Source organism: Ranitomeya imitator, chromosome 4 (genome assembly GCF_032444005.1).
Source record: "Ranitomeya imitator isolate aRanImi1 chromosome 4, aRanImi1.pri, whole genome shotgun sequence".
In the NCBI taxonomy this organism is placed as follows: Eukaryota; Metazoa; Chordata; class Amphibia; order Anura; family Dendrobatidae; genus Ranitomeya; species Ranitomeya imitator.
In genome coordinates, this window is record NC_091285.1 from 262073950 (window position 1) to 262091459 (window position 17510).

At 44.6% G+C, this 17510-nt stretch overlaps 1 protein-coding gene across 5 annotated transcripts in view; it reads left to right on the forward strand.

Moving 5' to 3' along the window:
- Positions 1–10685: 10685 nt before the first annotated feature.
- Positions 10686–17510, forward strand: part of KCNC2 (potassium voltage-gated channel subfamily C member 2) — a 345842-nt gene continuing 339017 nt past the window's right edge. For 4 of the 5 annotated variants that reach the window (XM_069764584.1, XM_069764583.1, XM_069764585.1 and 1 more), the window contains exons 1-2: positions 10699–11182; positions 11569–12197. In XM_069764584.1, coding sequence (XP_069620685.1) covers positions 11622–12197 — 576 coding nt within the window. In that variant the 5' untranslated portion in view covers positions 10699–11182; positions 11569–11621. Of the gene's footprint in view, positions 11183–11568; positions 12198–17510 lie in introns of all 5 variants that reach the window. The other variant, XM_069764582.1, reaches the window with a different exon arrangement.

Sequence of the window (17510 nt, forward strand, 5' to 3'; positions counted from 1 at the left end):
CCCTTTGTATCAATTTCAGTTTCTTTGTATCTTTCATTTTAAAGTATGGGACCCTGAAATTCCTAATGGCAGCCCTGTGTACATAAGACTAAGAGAGTACTGCGGGCAGGAGCTCCTGAGCGTCAGTAACAAAGTAGCTAAGTACTAGCCATATTAGCAACATTGCTATCTTAAGGGGAAAGAAGACCTGGAATCACGGGCTGAGAATAGGACTCTTGCTAACCGAACTGTAGCACTGAGCTGGGTTGTGGTGAAATAAAGTGAAACAGTGGAGCTAGAGAACAAATTATTAAAGCGAAAGGAATAGGGAATATGTGTGAAGATGCTCAATATGATGAAGGAAATGTTCAGAAAGTTGTGTACCTGCTACCCACTATACATAATTCCTACAAAGTTATTGTTAAGTGAAAAATTTATTTTTGACTGGTGGTTTTCCACCATTGAAGTCCATAATATCTGATCCTGGCCAACTAAAGTCATTGGAAATACACAGTCTGCAATGGCGTAGCGCCCCCATAGCACAAGTCTACACACCCATCTAGAACACCTACTTTTATGTAATGTGCCGGGGCACAAAACATGAGTACCTCACCCATGGCTACCGCCCTCTGCCACTTTTGCACTTGACGTAGTCAGCAGGATCGAGTCTTGCAACTGGAAGAACAGAGTGATGCAGGAAAGACTAGAGTTATGTGGAGGTTTGCGGTCTTTACATGCTCTAAAATGGCACAGAGCGAGAACATTAAAAAGGCGGTTAGTGGTGCAGAACAGTAAGAAGGTACCTCCCATCGTGGGCATAGAAGGTACAGAAGGATGCAAAGAGCTGTTAGCCTTCCGGAGTTACGCCTATTGTAGGGAGTGTCAGGACTTGAATGGAAATGCTGGCCAACATGCTGGGGAATGGTTGCTTCAGTAAACTATAGTGGAAGAAAAAGACCCACTCAGTAAGGTGTGACTCAAGAAAACGGGTAGAGAAGATGGAGAAATGGGGAGGTGAGCTGAAAAAACCCCAACCAGGGAAAGGTGGAGTGGTAGCAAAGGACGCAGAGCATAGAAAAAGACAGCACCATTAGTCTGCCGGTAGTTGAGGAGACCACAAGTAATAATGGCAGAGCGGAGGGGGCTAGAGAGGATCCTGAGCTGGCTAGCTCACCTGTAGAAGCAGGAGCCTGCTTCAGGGGTCCAGAGAGAGGTGGCCCTTCTCTCAGGCTGAGACCAGAGGGGAGAACGTATTCTTTTCCTCCGAGTCTTCTGAAAACCGGAGAAGTTAATGTGAGGGTCCAGCAGCTTGTTGGTGATCTACAAGGTCTGGGCATGTCAGCAGTGGAGAGAAGGAGAGCCGGTACCAAGACCAGACAAATGCTGGTGGGCTTCTTGGCCGAACGCTGAGAGTTAGCTTCTCAAGAAGTTTATAGTTGTGATCTGCAGTGGGGGGCATGGGTTCATTTATGAGTTTAGGACCAGTCATCCTGTGCACATAGAGAAGATGGTGGAGACCAAACACCTGCCCCAGAGATTGCATGCGCTCACACAAAGTATGCAAATAATCTTTCTTAAGATGGATGTTGTGTTGCATAATATGATATGTTTTTATAGTGTTGGTATTGTGTTCTGGCCAACAGTAGGGAGAGTTAGAGTTAATGATTGGGACTAGCCCAGAGAGGGAGGAGCTAAGGTGAAGGGACAGAGACAGTTTCTTGTCAGGGCATTAGATAGGGCCCAGTGTAAGGTCTGGACGGTAAGCAGTGTGACATGATATGGGTGTCCCTTAAGTGAGGAGAGACTGAGATGATGGTTAGTGTGAATTGGAGTAAAGAAATACAAGTAGAGTGGAATAAGTGGAGTAAAGAATGCATGGAACTGTGGGTTGAAAATGGGACTTTTGCTAACCAGAAACCAGACTGTAGTACTGAGCTGGGTTGTGTTGAAAGTAGAGTGAAATGTAAAGATAGAGAACAAACGAGTAAAGTGAAAAGATTAGGGAGTTTGTGTAAAGATGCTCCATATGGTGAAGGAAACGTTCATAAAGTTGTGTAACCGCTACCTACTGTACATAATTCCCACAAAGTTATCATCAAGTAAAAAGTTTACTTTTGACTGGTGGTCTCCCTTATTGAACTCCTCAACATCTGGCCCTGGAAAACCAAAGTCATGGGTAACATGTGGCCTGCAAGGGCTTTGCGCATCCATAGCACACACAGCCAGAACACCACCTTCATGTAACATCCCTATGCACAATAGATGAGTAGATGGCCCAAGGCTACCACCCTGTGCCATCTTACACAACTACCACAACAGCTATTTACAGTGACTTTTGAAAGTATTCACCTCCCTTGGCTTTTTACCTATTTTGTTACATTACAACCTTTGTTTAAATATTTTTGTAATCCGATTTATGTATGATGAATCAGCACTACATAGTCTAAGGTGGTGAAGTGAGAAAAATCTAAGTATAAATTACATTTCTGAAATCAAATAACTAAAAATTGTGATGTGCATATATATTCACCGCTTTTGCTATGAAGCCTGTTGTGAATTCTGTGGCAGAGTTCACTCCTGTGGTCACAAGTGGTACTTCGGCTGATTCTCTCTGGGAGCTTCCGTTTGTGGAGGAAAGTGGTACTGCAGCTTCTGAGTTTCCTCCCTCAGGTGATCTGGTGAGGTCGTTAGCTGCTTCTCTACTTAACTCCACCTGATGCTTTGATCCATGCTTCCTGTCAATGTTCCAGTGTTGGACTTGTGTTTCTCTGGATCATTCCTGTGGCCTGCTGCTCTGCATAGCTAAGTGCTTCTTTGCTATTTGTTGCTATTTTTTCTGTCCAGCTTGTCTATTTGTTTTGCTGGAAGCTCTGGGACGCAAAGGGTGTACCTCCGTGCCGTTAGTTCGGTACGGAGGGTCTTTTTGCCCCCTTTGCGTGGTTTTCTTTAGGGTTTTGTGTAGACCGCAAAGTTATCTTTCCTATCCTCGTTCTGTCTAGAATATCGGGCCTCACTTTGCTGAATCTATTTCATCCCTACGTTTGTCTTTTCATCTTACTCACAGTCATATGTGGGGGGCTGCCTTTCCTTTGGGGTATTTCTCTGAGGCAAGGTAGGCTTATTTTTCTATCTTCAGGCTAGTTAGTTTCTCAGGCTGTGCCGAGTTGCATAGGGAGCGTTAGGCGCAATCCACAGCTGCCTCTAGTTGTGTTTGGAGAGGATCAGGAATTGCGGTCTACAGAGTTTCCACGTCTCAGAGCTCGTTCTATTATTTTGGGTTATTGTCAGATCACTGTATGTGCTCTGATCGCTATGTACATTGTGTTACTGAATTGCCTATCATAACAGTACAGGAAGCCAAAAGATTCTCAATAGAGGGAAAAAAGAAGTTCTGAGACCATTTTTTTTCCTTTGCACTGTGATTTGTCTTTTTTTTCCCCTAGAGATTTGGGTGGTTCAGGACACAGGTGTTACAATGGACATTAAAGGTCTGTCTTCATGTGTAGATCAGCTCACGGCAAGAGTTCAAGATATTCAAAATTTTGTGGTTCAGAATTCTTTGTTAGAACCGAGAATTCCTATTCCAGATTTGTTTTTTGGAGATAGAACTAAATTTCTGAGTTTCAAGAATAATTGTAAACTGTTTCTGGCTTTGAAACCTCGCTCCTCTGGTGACCCAGCGCAACAGGTTAGGATCGTCATTTCTTTTTTGCGTGGCGACCCTCAGGACTGGGCATTTTCTCTTGCATCAGGAGATCCTGCATTGAGTGATATCGATGCGTTTTTCCTGGCGCTTGGATTGCTGTACGATGAGCCTAATTCAGTAGATCAGGCAGAAAAAAATTTGCTGGCTCTTTGTCAGGCTCAGGATGAGATAGAGCTATATTGCCAGAAATTTAGAAAATGGTCCGTGCTCACTCAATGGAATGAATCTGCGCTTGCAGCCATTTTCAGAAAGGGTCTCTCTGAAGCCATTAAGGATGTCATGGTGGGATTTCCTATGCCCGCTGGTTTGAATGAGTCTATGTCTTTGGCCATTCAGATCGGTCGACGCTTGCGTGAGCGTAAATCTGTGTACCATTTGGCGGTATTACCTGAGATTAAACCTGAGCCTATGCAGTGCGATAGGACTATGACCAGAGTTGAACGGCAAGAACACAGACGTCTGAATGGGCTGTGTTTCTACTGTGGTGATTCCACTCATGCTATCTCTGATTGTCCTAAGCGCACTAAGCGGTTCGCTAGGTCTGCCGCCATTGGTACTGTACAGTCAAAATTTCTTCTGTCCGTTACCTTGATATGCTCCTTGTCGTCGTATTCTGTCATGGCGTTTGTGGATTCAGGCGCTGCCCTGAATTTGATGGACTTGGATTATGCTAAACGTTGTGGGTTTTTATTGGAGCCCTTGCAGTGTCCTATTCCATTGAGAGGAATTGATGCTACACCTTTGGCCAAGAATAAGCCTCAATACTGGACCCAGCTGACCATGTGCATGGCTCCTGCACATCAGGAGGTTATTCGCTTTCTGGTGTTGCATAATCTGCATGATGTGGTCGTGTTGGGGTTGCCATGGCTACAAGCCCATAATCCAGTATTGGATTGGAATTCCATGTTGGTGTCCAGCTGGGGTTGTCAGGGGGTACATGGTGATGTTCCATTTCTGTCAATTTCGTCATCCACCCCTTCTGAGGTTCCAGAGTTCTTGTCTGATTACCGGGATGTATTTGATGAGCCCAAGTCCGATGCCCTGCCTCCGCATAGGGATTGTGATTGTGCTATCAATTTGATTCCTGGTAGTAAATTCCCAAAAGGTCGACTGTTTAATTTATCCGTGCCTGAGCACACCGCTATGCGCAGTTATGTGAAGGAATCCCTGGAGAAGGGGCATATTCGCCCGTCATCGTCGCCATTAGGAGCAGGGTTCTTTTTTGTAGCCAAGAAGGATGGTTCGCTGAGACCGTGTATAGATTACCGCCTTCTTAATAAGATCACTGTTAAATTTCAGTACCCCTTGCCATTGTTGTCTGATTTGTTTGCTCGGATTAAGGGGGCTAGTTGGTTCACTAAGATAGATCTTCGTGGTGCGTATAATCTGGTGAGAATCAGGCAAGGCGATGAATGGAAAACTGCATTTAATACGCCCGAGGGTCATTTTGAGTATCTAGTGATGCCGTTCGGACTTGCCAATGCTCCATCAGTGTTTCAATCCTTTATGCATGACATCTTCCGTGAGTACCTGGATAAATTCCTGATTGTGTACTTGGATGACATTTTGATCATCTCGGATGATTGGGAGTCTCATGTGAATCAGGTCAAAACAGTTTTTCAGGTCCTGCGTGCTAATTCTTTGTTTGTGAAGGGATCAAAGTGTCTCTTTGGTGTGCAGAAGGTTTCATTTTTGGGGTTCATCTTTTCCCCTTCTACTATCGAGATGGATCCGGTTAAGGTCCAAGCCATCCATGATTGGACTCAGCCGACATCTCTGAAAAGTCTGCAAAAGTTCCTGGGCTTTGCTAATTTTTATCGTCGCTTCATCTGCAATTTTTCTAGTGTTGCCAAACCATTGACCGATTTGACCAAGAAGGGTGCTGATTTGGTCAATTGGTCTTCTGCTGCTGTGGAAGCTTTTCAAGAGTTGAAGCATCGTTTTTCTTCTGCCCCTGTGTTGTGTCAACCAGATGTTTCGCTTCCGTTCCAGGTCGATGTTGATGCTTCTGAGATTGGAGCAGGGGCTGTTTTGTCACAGAGAGGTTCTGGTTGCTCAGTGATGAAACCATGCGCTTTCTTTTCCAGGAAGTTTTCGCCTGCTGAGCGAAATTATGATGTGGGCAACCGAGAGTTGCTGGCCATGAAGTGGGCATTCAAGGAGTGGCGTCATTGGCTTGAAGGAGCTAAGCATCGCGTGGTGGTATTGACTGATCATAAGAACTTGACTTATCTCGAGTCTGCCAAGCGCTTGAATCCTAGACAAGCTCGTTGGTCGTTGTTTTTTGCCCGTTTTGACTTTGTGATTTCGTACCTTCCGGGCTCTAAAAATGTGAAGGCGGATGCTCTGTCTAGGAGTTTTGTGCCCGACTCTCCGGGTTTATCTGAGCCGGCGGGTATCCTCAAGGAAGGAGTAATTGTGTCTGCCATCTCCCCTGATTTGCGGCGGGTGCTGCAAAAATTTCAGGCTAATAAACCTGATCGTTGCCCAGCGGAGAAACTGTTTGTCCCTGATAGGTGGACGAATAGAGTTATCTCTGAACTTCATTGTTCGGTGTTGGCTGGTCATCCTGGAATCTTTGGTACCAGAGAGTTAGTGGCTAGATCCTTTTGGTGGCCCTCTCTGTCGCGGGAAGTGCGTACTTTTGTGCAGTCCTGTGGGATTTGTGCTCGGGCTAAGCCCTGCTGTTCTCGTGCCAGTGGGTTGCTTTTGCCCTTGCCGGTCCCGAAGAGGCCTTGGACACATATCTCTATGGATTTTATTTCTGACCTTCCCGTTTCTCAAAAGATGTCAGTCATTTGGGTGGTCTGTGATCGCTTTTCTAAGATGGTCCATCTGGTGCCCTTGTCTAAATTGCCTTCCTCCTCTGATTTGGTGCCTTTGTTCTTCCAGCATGTGATTCGTTTGCATGGCATTCCAGAGAATATTGTTTCTGACAGAGGTTCCCAGTTTGTTTCGAGGTTTTGGCGAGCCTTTTGTGGTAGGATGGGCATTGACTTGTGTTTTTCCTCGGCTTTCCATCCTCAGACTAATGGCCAGACCGAACGAACCAATCAGACCTTGGAAACATATCTGAGATGCTTTGTTTCTGCTGATCAGGATGACTGGGTGTCCTTTTTGCCTTTGGCTGAGTTCGCCCTTAATAATCGGGCCAGCTCGGCTACCTTGGTTTCGCCGTTTTTCTGCAATTCTGGGTTCCATCCTCGTTTCTCTTCAGGTTGAGTCTTCGGACTGTCCTGGTGTGGATACTGTGGTGGACAGGTTGCAGCAGATTTGGACTCAGGTAGTGGACAATTTGACCTTGTCCCAGGAGAAGGCTCAACTTTTCGCTAATCGCAGACGCCGTGTGGGTCCCCGACTTCGTGTTGGGGATCTGGTTTGGTTATCTTCTCGTCATATTCCTATGAAGGTTTCCTCTCCTAAGTTTAAACCTCGTTTTATTGGTCCGTATAGGATTTCTGAGGTTCTCAATCCTGTGTCTTTTCGTCTGACCCTTCCGGATTCTTTTTCCATACATAACGTATTCCATAGGTCATTGTTGCGGAGATACGTGGCACCTATGGTCCCATCTGTTGAGCCTCCTGCCCCGGTTTTGGTGGAGGGGGAATTGGAGTATATTGTGGAGAAGATTTTGGATTCTCGTGTTTCAAGACGGAAACTCCAGTATCTGGTTAAATGGAAGGGTTATGCTCAGGAGGATAATTCCTGGGTTTTTGCCTCTGATGTCCATGCTCCCGATCTTGTTTGTGCCTTTCATGTGGCTCATCCTGGTCGGCCTGGGGGCTCTGGTGAGGGTTCGGTGACCCCTCCTCAAGGGGGGGGGGTACTGTTGTGAATTCTGTGGCAGAGTTCACTCCTGTGGTCACAAGTGGTACTTCGGCTGATTCTCTCTGGGAGCTTCCGTTTGTGGAGGAAAGTGGTACTGCAGCTTCTGAGTTTCCTCCCTCAGGTGATCTGGTGAGGTCGTTAGCTGCTTCTCTACTTAACTCCACCTGATGCTTTGATCCATGCTTCCTGTCAATGTTCCAGTGTTGGACTTGTGTTTCTCTGGATCATTCCTGTAGCCTGCTGCTCTGCATAGCTAAGTGCTTCTTTGCTATTTGTTGCTATTTTTTCTGTCCAGCTTGTCTATTTGTTTTGCTGGAAGCTCTGGGACGCAAAGGGTGTACCTCCGTGCCATTAGTTCGGTACGGAGGGTCTTTTTGCCCCCTTTGCGTGGTTTTCTTTAGGGTTTTGTGTAGACCGCAAAGTTATCTTTCCTATCCTCGTTCTGTCTAGAATATCGGGCCTCACTTTGCTGAATCTATTTCATCCCTACGTTTGTCTTTTCATCTTACTCACAGTCATTATATGTGGGGGGCTGCCTTTCCTTTGGGGTATTTTTCTGAGGCAAGGTAGGCTTATTTTTCTATCTTCAGGCTAGTTAGTTTCTCAGGCTGTGCCGAGTTGCATAGGGAGCGTTAGGCGCAATCCACAGCTGCCTCTAGTTGTGTTTGGAGAGGATCAGGAATTGCGGTCTACAGAGTTTCCACGTCTCAGAGCTCGTTCTATTATTTTGGGTTATTGTCAGATCACTGTATGTGCTCTGATCGCTATGTACATTGTGTTACTGAATTGCCTATCATAACAGAAGCCCCTAAAAATTTCTGGTGCAAGCAATTGCCTTCATAAGTCACATGCTTAGTGTAAGGAAGACCACCTGTGTGCAATCAAAATGTCACATGGTCTGTCAGTAGATACACATCTTTTCTGAAAGGCCACAGAGGCTTGAATACCATTAAGAGGCACCACTAACTAAACAACACCATGAAGACCATGGAGATCTCCAAACAAGTCAAGGACAAAGCTGTTGAGAAGTACAAGTCAGGGCTGGGTTATAAAAAAAATTCCCAATTTCTGATGATACCACGGAGCAGCATCAAATCCATTATCATCAAATGGAAAGAACAAGGTACCACAACAAACCTGCCAAAAGAGAGCCGCCCACCAAATCTTTCAGCCCCAACAAGGAGGGCATTATCAGCAGAACAGAGGCCAAAGGTAGCCCTGAAGAAGTTGCTGAGCTTCCAAGCAGTGACAGGAGTATCTGTTCATATGACCACAATAAGTTGTACACTCCATAGAGGTGGCTTTTATGGAAGAGTGGGCAGGTTACTTACACACAAAAATAGTAAGGCTCATTTTGAAATTGCCAAAAGAGGTGTGAGACTCCCCAAATGTATGAAGGAAGGTGCTGTGGTCATGTGACCAAAATTGAACCTTTTTATCCAACAAGGTAAACACTATGTCTGGCACCCAACCTACATAGCTCGGCACCCCAAGAACAACATACCAACAGTGAAACGTGAGGGTGGCAGCATCATGCTGTGCAGATGTTTTTTGGCAGCAGGGACAGGGAAAATGGTAGGAGTAGAGGGGAAGATGGATGGTGCAAAATACAGGGATATTCTTGGCAAAATCAGCTTCAGTCTGGCAGGGAGACTGGGATGGAGGTTCATCTTCCAAGACAATGACCCAATAAATGAAATGTGGATTACATCCGCGCTGCTGCGACAAATAATAGATCCAGATATACTTGTAAGATGTTCGGGTGGTTTATTCAACGCGTTTCGAAGCTCATGGCTTCTTCTTCAGGAAGTTTCCACACAAAGGTATGAGCTTCGAAACGCGTTGAATAAACCACCCGAACATCTTACAAGTATATCTGGATCTATTATTTGTCGCAGCAGCGCGGATGTAATCCACATTTCATTTATTATAACGGTTCTGAGTGGTCGCAGTGCTGACCTGTGGATCTGCAGCAGCTGACAAACTACACGCTTGTACTGTGTACCACCAGGTGAGCAGTTCTCTCACTATTGATTAGAAACAATCCTGGGGATAAGACCCTATTTGCGCTTTTTTTGTCTCCTATTTTTCTATACTAAAGACAATGACCCAAAGCATACTGCTAAAGCAACACTCGAATGGTTTAAGGGTAAAAGTATAAATGTTTTGGAGAGGCCTAGTCAGAGCCCAGATCTTAATCCAATTGAGAATATATGGTCAGACTTGAAGATTGCTTTTCACCAGAGAAAACCATCTACCTTGAAGGAACTACAGCAGTTTTGCCTTGATGAATGGGCAAATATCCCAGTGGCAAGATGTGAAAGCTCAAAGAGTTATCCAAAGCAACTTGCAGCTGTCACAGCCATAAAAAGAGTTTCTACAAAGTACTAATTTTAGGGGGTAAATAGTTATGCACACTGACGTTTTGAGTTATTGTGTCCTATTTGTTGTTTATTTCCCAGTAATAATAAAAACAAATGTTCACAGCTGTAGGCATGATACATGAATTGATGCAAACCATCCAAAAAACATTGAAAGTTCAGCTTGTGAGGTAGCGAAACCTGAAAACTATCAAGGGGTGTATGTGAATACTTTTGCAAGCCACTGTAAGCCTAAAGTCATCTTCTTTGTGCTGCTTCCTTGTGTTGCAACCAATAGTGAACAGAAATGATCACCGACGATTTATTTCAGAGTACGCTGTTTTTCGTGACAGATTCAGCCTGGAATTGATCCTACCTGTAGTGCCTTAAATATAGAGGTATCTCCTCAGCATATTCCATATGCCTTCGAGCACACATAGTAGAACCAGGACTTTGCACTCACATGGGAATTCATAGTGCATTGTTTTTTTATTATTTTTAAAGCAACAATTTATTGTATAAGTTTTGTAACCTGTGCTTTCATTCCCGCTTGCATGAGCAACACTCATAAAAGCTGTATTTTTAGGTAGACTCTTTTTATTAAATAAAAACGTGTCCACATTTACCTTCAGATGGATGAAGGAACAGGAGGATCTGCAAGGAAGTGCAGCAGCAGCTGAGTGTGGTGGTGCCCATTGATTGCACCTCATCAGGTTAGTGCAGCCTTGTGCTGGGAAGCCCCCTCTACCTTCATAATGAGGAGAGCAGACCCTCTGCTCAGTTCTAAAATAGAGCAGATGAGTCTGTGATGAGGGGGCGAGGGATGTTACCATGGAGGGTGTGTGCAGGCTGTGCTAGGAGTTTGTGCGCTGGTGCTGAAAGAACAGCTCCTTTCCTCCAGCTGTCTTCTATCAGGAGGGGGCTTGGCAAGGAGGCATCATCAGCATCCCACCTCCAGGAGCCACCACACGATCTTCTCCAGCCTGACTATCAGTAGGATCACACACTTGTTTCTGTAAATCCTCCAGGAGGTCGTGGATTCTTTGTTTGTGCTCCTAGATTTAATGGCTACCGCCTGTTGTGCTTCTGACATCCTTACAGCAGCTGACACAGGAGGAAAATGCTCCATAAAATGGACTGAGGTGGACATATGAGAATAACAGCCCTTTGGAGTTGAAGCCAGGAAAGCCATTCATAAAAACAGACAAGTAGTTTGCACTTCAAGATCGATCCTTGCCTTTGATCCTTACAGAAAAGATGAAGAGGAGCTGGCACATACTACTGGCACTTTATTGGCACTGTGTGTGAGGTATGGAGAAGCTTTGTCTTTGTCCAGGCTGATGCATGTTACATGTACGTGTACTGGGCGGCTGGGTCTCGCTACATGGCTGCTTACAACCTGTAGGAGGACAGTTATGCTTGTAGGGTGTAAATAGGATCTAGTAAGAGGGACGTTGGATGTGACTGATAAGAACCTTGTAGGCGACTTGAGCTGGGAGGAGGAGTGCTTAGTGAGAGATATGAAGGAGCTGGAGAACTTCTTACTAACTGGAGGTCAACAAGTTGAAGGGTACTCTACTGAAAGTAGTTGTGTCTGGTAAATGTTAAGTGTACATTACAAAATGTAAAGCGATTAAGAGGCATTGCCGTTATTAAATCCTTTGTGTGTCCTTACTTTTTATTCTACCACTGCAGGACACAGGCTCCTTTCTCCTGCCACCCAGGCGCGTCATGTGGCATCCAGAGATATGGGCAAGATCGATGAGAACGAGAGGATAATCCTCAACGTGGGGGGCACCAGGCACGAAACATATCGGAGTACTCTAAAAACCGTGCCCGGGACCCGGTTAGCATTACTAGCATGCGATTCTCAAAGCGACTCCGGACTGGACCAACAGCCAGTCCCAGGCACCTTTCAGGGCACCTGTCGCGGGAATGAATTCTTCTTTGATCGCCACCCAGGGGTCTTTGCTTATGTCCTCAACTATTATCGCACTGGCAAACTGCACTGCCCAGCGGATGTATGCGGACCCTTGTTTGAGGAGGAATTGGCATTTTGGGGCATTGATGAAACGGACGTGGAGCCCTGTTGCTGGATGACCTACCGCCAACACCGAGATGCGGAGGAAGCTCTAGATATATTTGAGACCCCAGATCTAATCACTGGAGAACCACCACCTTTAGATGAGGATGAGGAGGACTTAGGGAAGAGACTTGGGATAGAAGATGTTGTGGGTCCTGATGGGAAGACAGGACGCTGGAGAAGGCTACGGCCCCGCATGTGGGCTTTATTCGAAGATCCTTATTCTTCCAGAGCCGCCAGGGTAAGTGCTGCCAGGACAATATATGCCAGTCCCAATCAAATGATAACCTGTTGATTTAATGGGTAGCACTATTACTGGTCAGCACCCAAGCTCTCTGGCTTAATTTATTTCCCCTTGAACAACATAACCTGAATGGTTTATCTTCTAACTTGCTTACAACCTGTAGGAGGACAGTTATGCTTGCAGGGTGTAAATAAGATCTAGTAAGAGGGACATTGGATGTGACTGATAAGAACCTTGTAGGTGACTTGAGCTTGGAGAAGCAGTGTAACTGTAACTTTAATGTGACATTTAAAAGGCCACTTGACCTAAAGCATATCAGGTGTAGTAGAAAATTATTTATCTGACATCAGTCACCATTATCTTTGTACATGTTCTGAAGACTTGAGGAGTAGTGATCATGGGGCAGGGATTGTTCTGGACATCCCGTCAGTAATCTCATTGAAGCATTCAGGGTCAAAAATGTTTAACTCTTGTTTGCCTGACTTGATTTTCTGTGTCAAATATGTGAAATATGCTTGCTGACTATATGCAGTTTAGCGCGGTGACATATTGATAATGAGAAGTAGAAAGACACCTTACGTTGATAATGTGCATGGTGATGTCACACTGCAGGGATACTAATCCCAGTGATGTCACCATACAGTGATGATGAAGACAGTGATGTCACAGTATTGTGATGCTGAACACAATGATGTCACAGTAATAGGATAATGAACACATTGATGTCACAGTGAAGAATAAAGTACACAAAAAAGTTCACTTTGTTCACTATGACATCATAATATAGGAAATAAAGCATAAAATGATGTCACTTACAGGTAGAATTGCAATCGTGATGTCAGAAGCCAGCAGATGTTACAGGAATAATGCCATGTAACAGACGAGCGATGAAGAAGTAATGCACACAGCAGTTGGTAACCATGGTGCTTTAGATTAAAACTTACTGTACAATGAAACCAAATTCAATTTCCATATCCTCTGCAAATGCCCATTGTATTCAATAGCGCCTTATGTGAAAATGGGCCCCTATAGTTTTTGGGCCCTAGAGCAGCTGGTTTGCCTGATAAATACGGTAATCAGAGAAATTAAGCCATGGAGAGCTTATCCAAAACTTATGATCTATAGCGGATAAGCAAAACTGCACAAAACTGAACATGAGGTTCTTAGATAACATTCTGATCATACTGTATGAAGCCCACTGCCCTGTAATGGCATACCTCTTAGTGGGTCCCTAACCTTAAAGATATGGTGCCATGTGGTGACCACCACCGACAATACAACACCAGCTGCAGCAGAAACATAGGTGCCTGACAGCATCCATTCTGCAGAGCAAAGTCCCCATGGATACAGATCACAACATCTCACATTCATAACACCACAGCAACAATGGCTGTCTCATAGCACCAACACCAAGGGCAATAAGACCAGGAAAAAACTCACCTGCCACATGGGCTTAGACTAAGAGCAAATATAGGCAGAACCCCTCAGCATTATCCTGCTATGTCTGCTAGCCTGGTTGACACACCCATGCTAAACAGCTGTTTTATAAGAGACTTGGGGCAGCCAAAGGCTTTGGTAATGGAGTTCTGATCTTTTTTCCATTACCAACCGTGCTGAAAGAGTTGCTTACAGCAGGCAGCACCCATATAGGCACATAGAGAAGAAGCTTCTTTGCCCTTTTTATGCCAACAGTGCTTGTGCCCCAGATTACTCAGCATTGGCTCCATACCTTTGGTTTATCACTGCTCCTATTGCACCTGCAAAGCCCACATTGAGCCATTCATCACTGGAGACCACTTTTTTTTTTTGCCATCATAATTTTTTATCCTCTTAATATATTGAAACCATCATATTATATAGCACTGTGCATTTACAATTGCTCATTTTGCCTTTCTACCCAGCTAACTCTTCTCTTTTCCATTAGGTCAATGACATCACATGATTAAAAACTGACTAGCGGAATCTTCTAAACTCTATGTAGGAACAGGAGGGTAATTTTTCCTGTATGAGTCACGAGTCGCTGCAAAAGTCCCTGGAAGGGGGAAGAGGGAGCAGCTGAGTCAGGGGTTGAAGAGGGGAATGATACATGTAGGGACAAGAGACTTCCTATTTCTACTTAGAGCAGAGAAAAGAGAAGAATTAACTGGTTAGAAAGGCAAAATGAGCAATTGTAAGCACACAGTGCTATGTAATGATTATTGCAATATATTAAGAGGATAAAAACTTGACGAGAGTGCTTCTTTACATCATTCAGAAGAGGAGAAGGACGGTGCTGGACACCGGAGAAAGCAGTGGTAGATGAATATATTAATACACACACATTAAATTACATGCATATACACACATTTAATGAAGAAAAAACTTAGTTGCTGTTCTTCTTTAACCCCTTCATGACCAGGGGATTTTTCGTTTTTCCGTGTTCGTTTTTCGCTCCCCTCCTTCCCAGAGCCATAACTTTTTTATTTTTCCGTCAATTTGGCCATGTGAGGGCTTATTTTTTGCGGGACGAGTTGTACTTTTGAACGACGTCATTGGTTTTAGCATGTCGTGTACTAGAAAACGGGAAAAAAATTCCAAGTGCGGTGAAATTGCAAAAAAAGTGCAATCCCACATTGGTTTTTTGTTTGGCTTTTTTGCTAGGTTCACTAAATGCTAAAACTGACCTGCCATTATGATTCTCCAGGTCAGTACGAGTTCATAGACACCTAACATGACTGGGTTATTTTTTATCTAAGTGGTGAAAAAAAATTCCAAACTTTGCTAAAAAAAAAAAAATTGCGCCATTTTCCGATACCCGTAGCGTCTCCATTTTTCGTGATCTGGGGTTGGTTGAGGGCTTATTTTTTGCGTGCCGAGATGACGTTTTTAATGATAGCATTTTGGTGCAGATACGTTCTTTTGATCGCCCATTATTGCATTTTAATGCAATGTCGCGGCGACCAAAAAAAGTAATTCTGGCGTTTCTAATTTTTTTCCCGCTACGCTGTTTAATACTTTTTTTTAATTGATAGATCGGGCGATTCTGAGTGCGGCGATACCAAATATGCGTAGATTTGATATTTTTTTAATTGATTTATTTTGATTGGGGCGAAAGGGGGGTGATTTAAACTTTTATGTTTTTTTATTTTTTTCACATTTTTTTAAACTTTTTTTTTAACTTTTGCCATGCTTCAATAGCCTCCATGGGAGGCTAGAAGCAGGCACAACGCGATCGGCTCTGCTACATAGCAGCGATCTGCTGATCGCTGCTATGTAGCAGAATTGCAGGTGTGCTGTGAGCGCCGACCACAGGGTGGCGCTCACAGCCACCGGTCATCAGTAACCATAGAGGTCTCAAGGACCTCTATGGTTACAATATACAAGCATCGCCGACCCCCGATCATGTGACGGGGGTCGGCGATGACGTCATTTCCGGCCGCCCGGCCGGAAGCGGTAGTTAAATGCCGCTGTCTGCGTTTGACAGCGGCATTTAACTAGTTAATAGGTGCGGGCAGATCGCGATTCTGCCCGCGCCTATTACGGGCACATGTCAGCTGTTCAAAACAGCTGACATGTCCCGGCTTTGATGCGGGCTCACCGCGAAGCCCTGCATCAAAGCAGGGGAGCCGGCATCGGACGGTATAGTACGTCCGATGCCGGTAAGGGGTTAAAGAGGACCTGTCAGCAGTTGCTCTTATTTCTTTAACGCTCTGTTACCCTGAATGTGCTGTTTTTTGTCTATGTATTTTTTTAAATCCGCCATACAGTTCAAGAAATGTGGGCTTTTTTATTTACTGTATGTACTCGAGTATAAGCCCACCCGAATATAAGCTGAGGCACGTAATTTTACCACAGAAACTTGAAAAACGTATTGACTCGAGTATAAGCCTGGTATGCATGGCCCCCTCATCCCTATCCTGGTTGCATGGCCCCCACATCCCTATCCTGGTATGAATGGCCCCTCATCCCCATCCTGGTCTGCATGGCTTCTCATCCCTATCCTGGTATGCATGGCCCCCATCAGACAAACATTTAAAAGACATAAACCATTCTACTTACCTTCTCTGCACTCCCTCGCAGCATCCTGCTGTGATGCGAGTAGCTGATTTATGCTTGTAAGCAGCACATGACAGTGATGTCATGTGCTGCTTACAAGCAGAGGACAGCTGCCAGAATATTTAGTGCTCTTCACTTTGTGACTATGAGCATGTGGAGCAGTGAATATTCATTGATCTTTAATAGCAGGCACAGTAACCTCAGCCGCTGGCTTGCTGCAGCAGCTGGGCAATCATGTATGCCTGCTACTAAATTGAGTGACTATTCACTGCTCTCCACACCCATGGTGGTGGAGAGCAGTGAATATTCATTCCCTTAAGTAGTGGGCACATGTCAGAGCCCAGCAGCTGCAGGAAGATGGCTGCTGCTGCTAACAGCATGTCCGCTATTAAAGAGAAATGAATATTCACTCCAATGTGCATGGAGAGCAGTGAATATGCATTGCTCTTTAGCAGTGGGCACATGTGATAGCTGCAGCTGAAGGCTCCTGCCTTGTGTGACCAGCTGCTCCACTGCTGCTGCTCCTCCACTTCACCATCCACAGCAGGTACATCCGGACTATAAGACGCACCCTTCATTTTCCTCCAGATTTTTGGAGGAAAAAAGTACATCCTATTGTCCGAAAAATACTGTGAGACCCTCACTAGAGTATAAGCCAAGGGGGGCTTTTTCAGCATAAAAAAATGTACTGAGAAACTCGGCTTGTATACGAGTATATATGGTAATTAATATAGTGTTTATCAAAGAAGTGTTGCTCATATGATTCTTCGGGGGCATTTTTCAAGGCTGCCCTGCATTTTTACCCTGTCAGCAATGCCTTAAAACCACAAAAAGGACCAATAAGAAAGAAGGTCTACATCTCTGTTATACAGTAGTATGGTAGATTTAAAAAAAACCCTGTAAACTGCAATGTTCGTCGGGGAAAAAATGAGAGTGAAACCTGGACACTTATGACTTAGTGATGGGTCCTCTTTAAATGCTTTAAGCTGATATCTCGTTGTTCCCATCTCATTTGTGTCCCAGCTCCCCAATCCCCAGTCTGTACCTCCAACTTTAATTGGATGGACATGTCACCACAACATTCGGTGACGGGCTACAATTGTCATGTGTTCATCCCGATGAAGTGTTATAATGGGAGCAGTCAGGTGAGTATTACTTCTTTTTTATTTTATGCCCTTCTGAGCTGTTTTTTCTTATTTTAGTTATCAAACAACCCTATTAATGCATTTCAAAAAGTGGGCGATCTGTAAAAGTAAACTTTCTCTGCAATTTAAA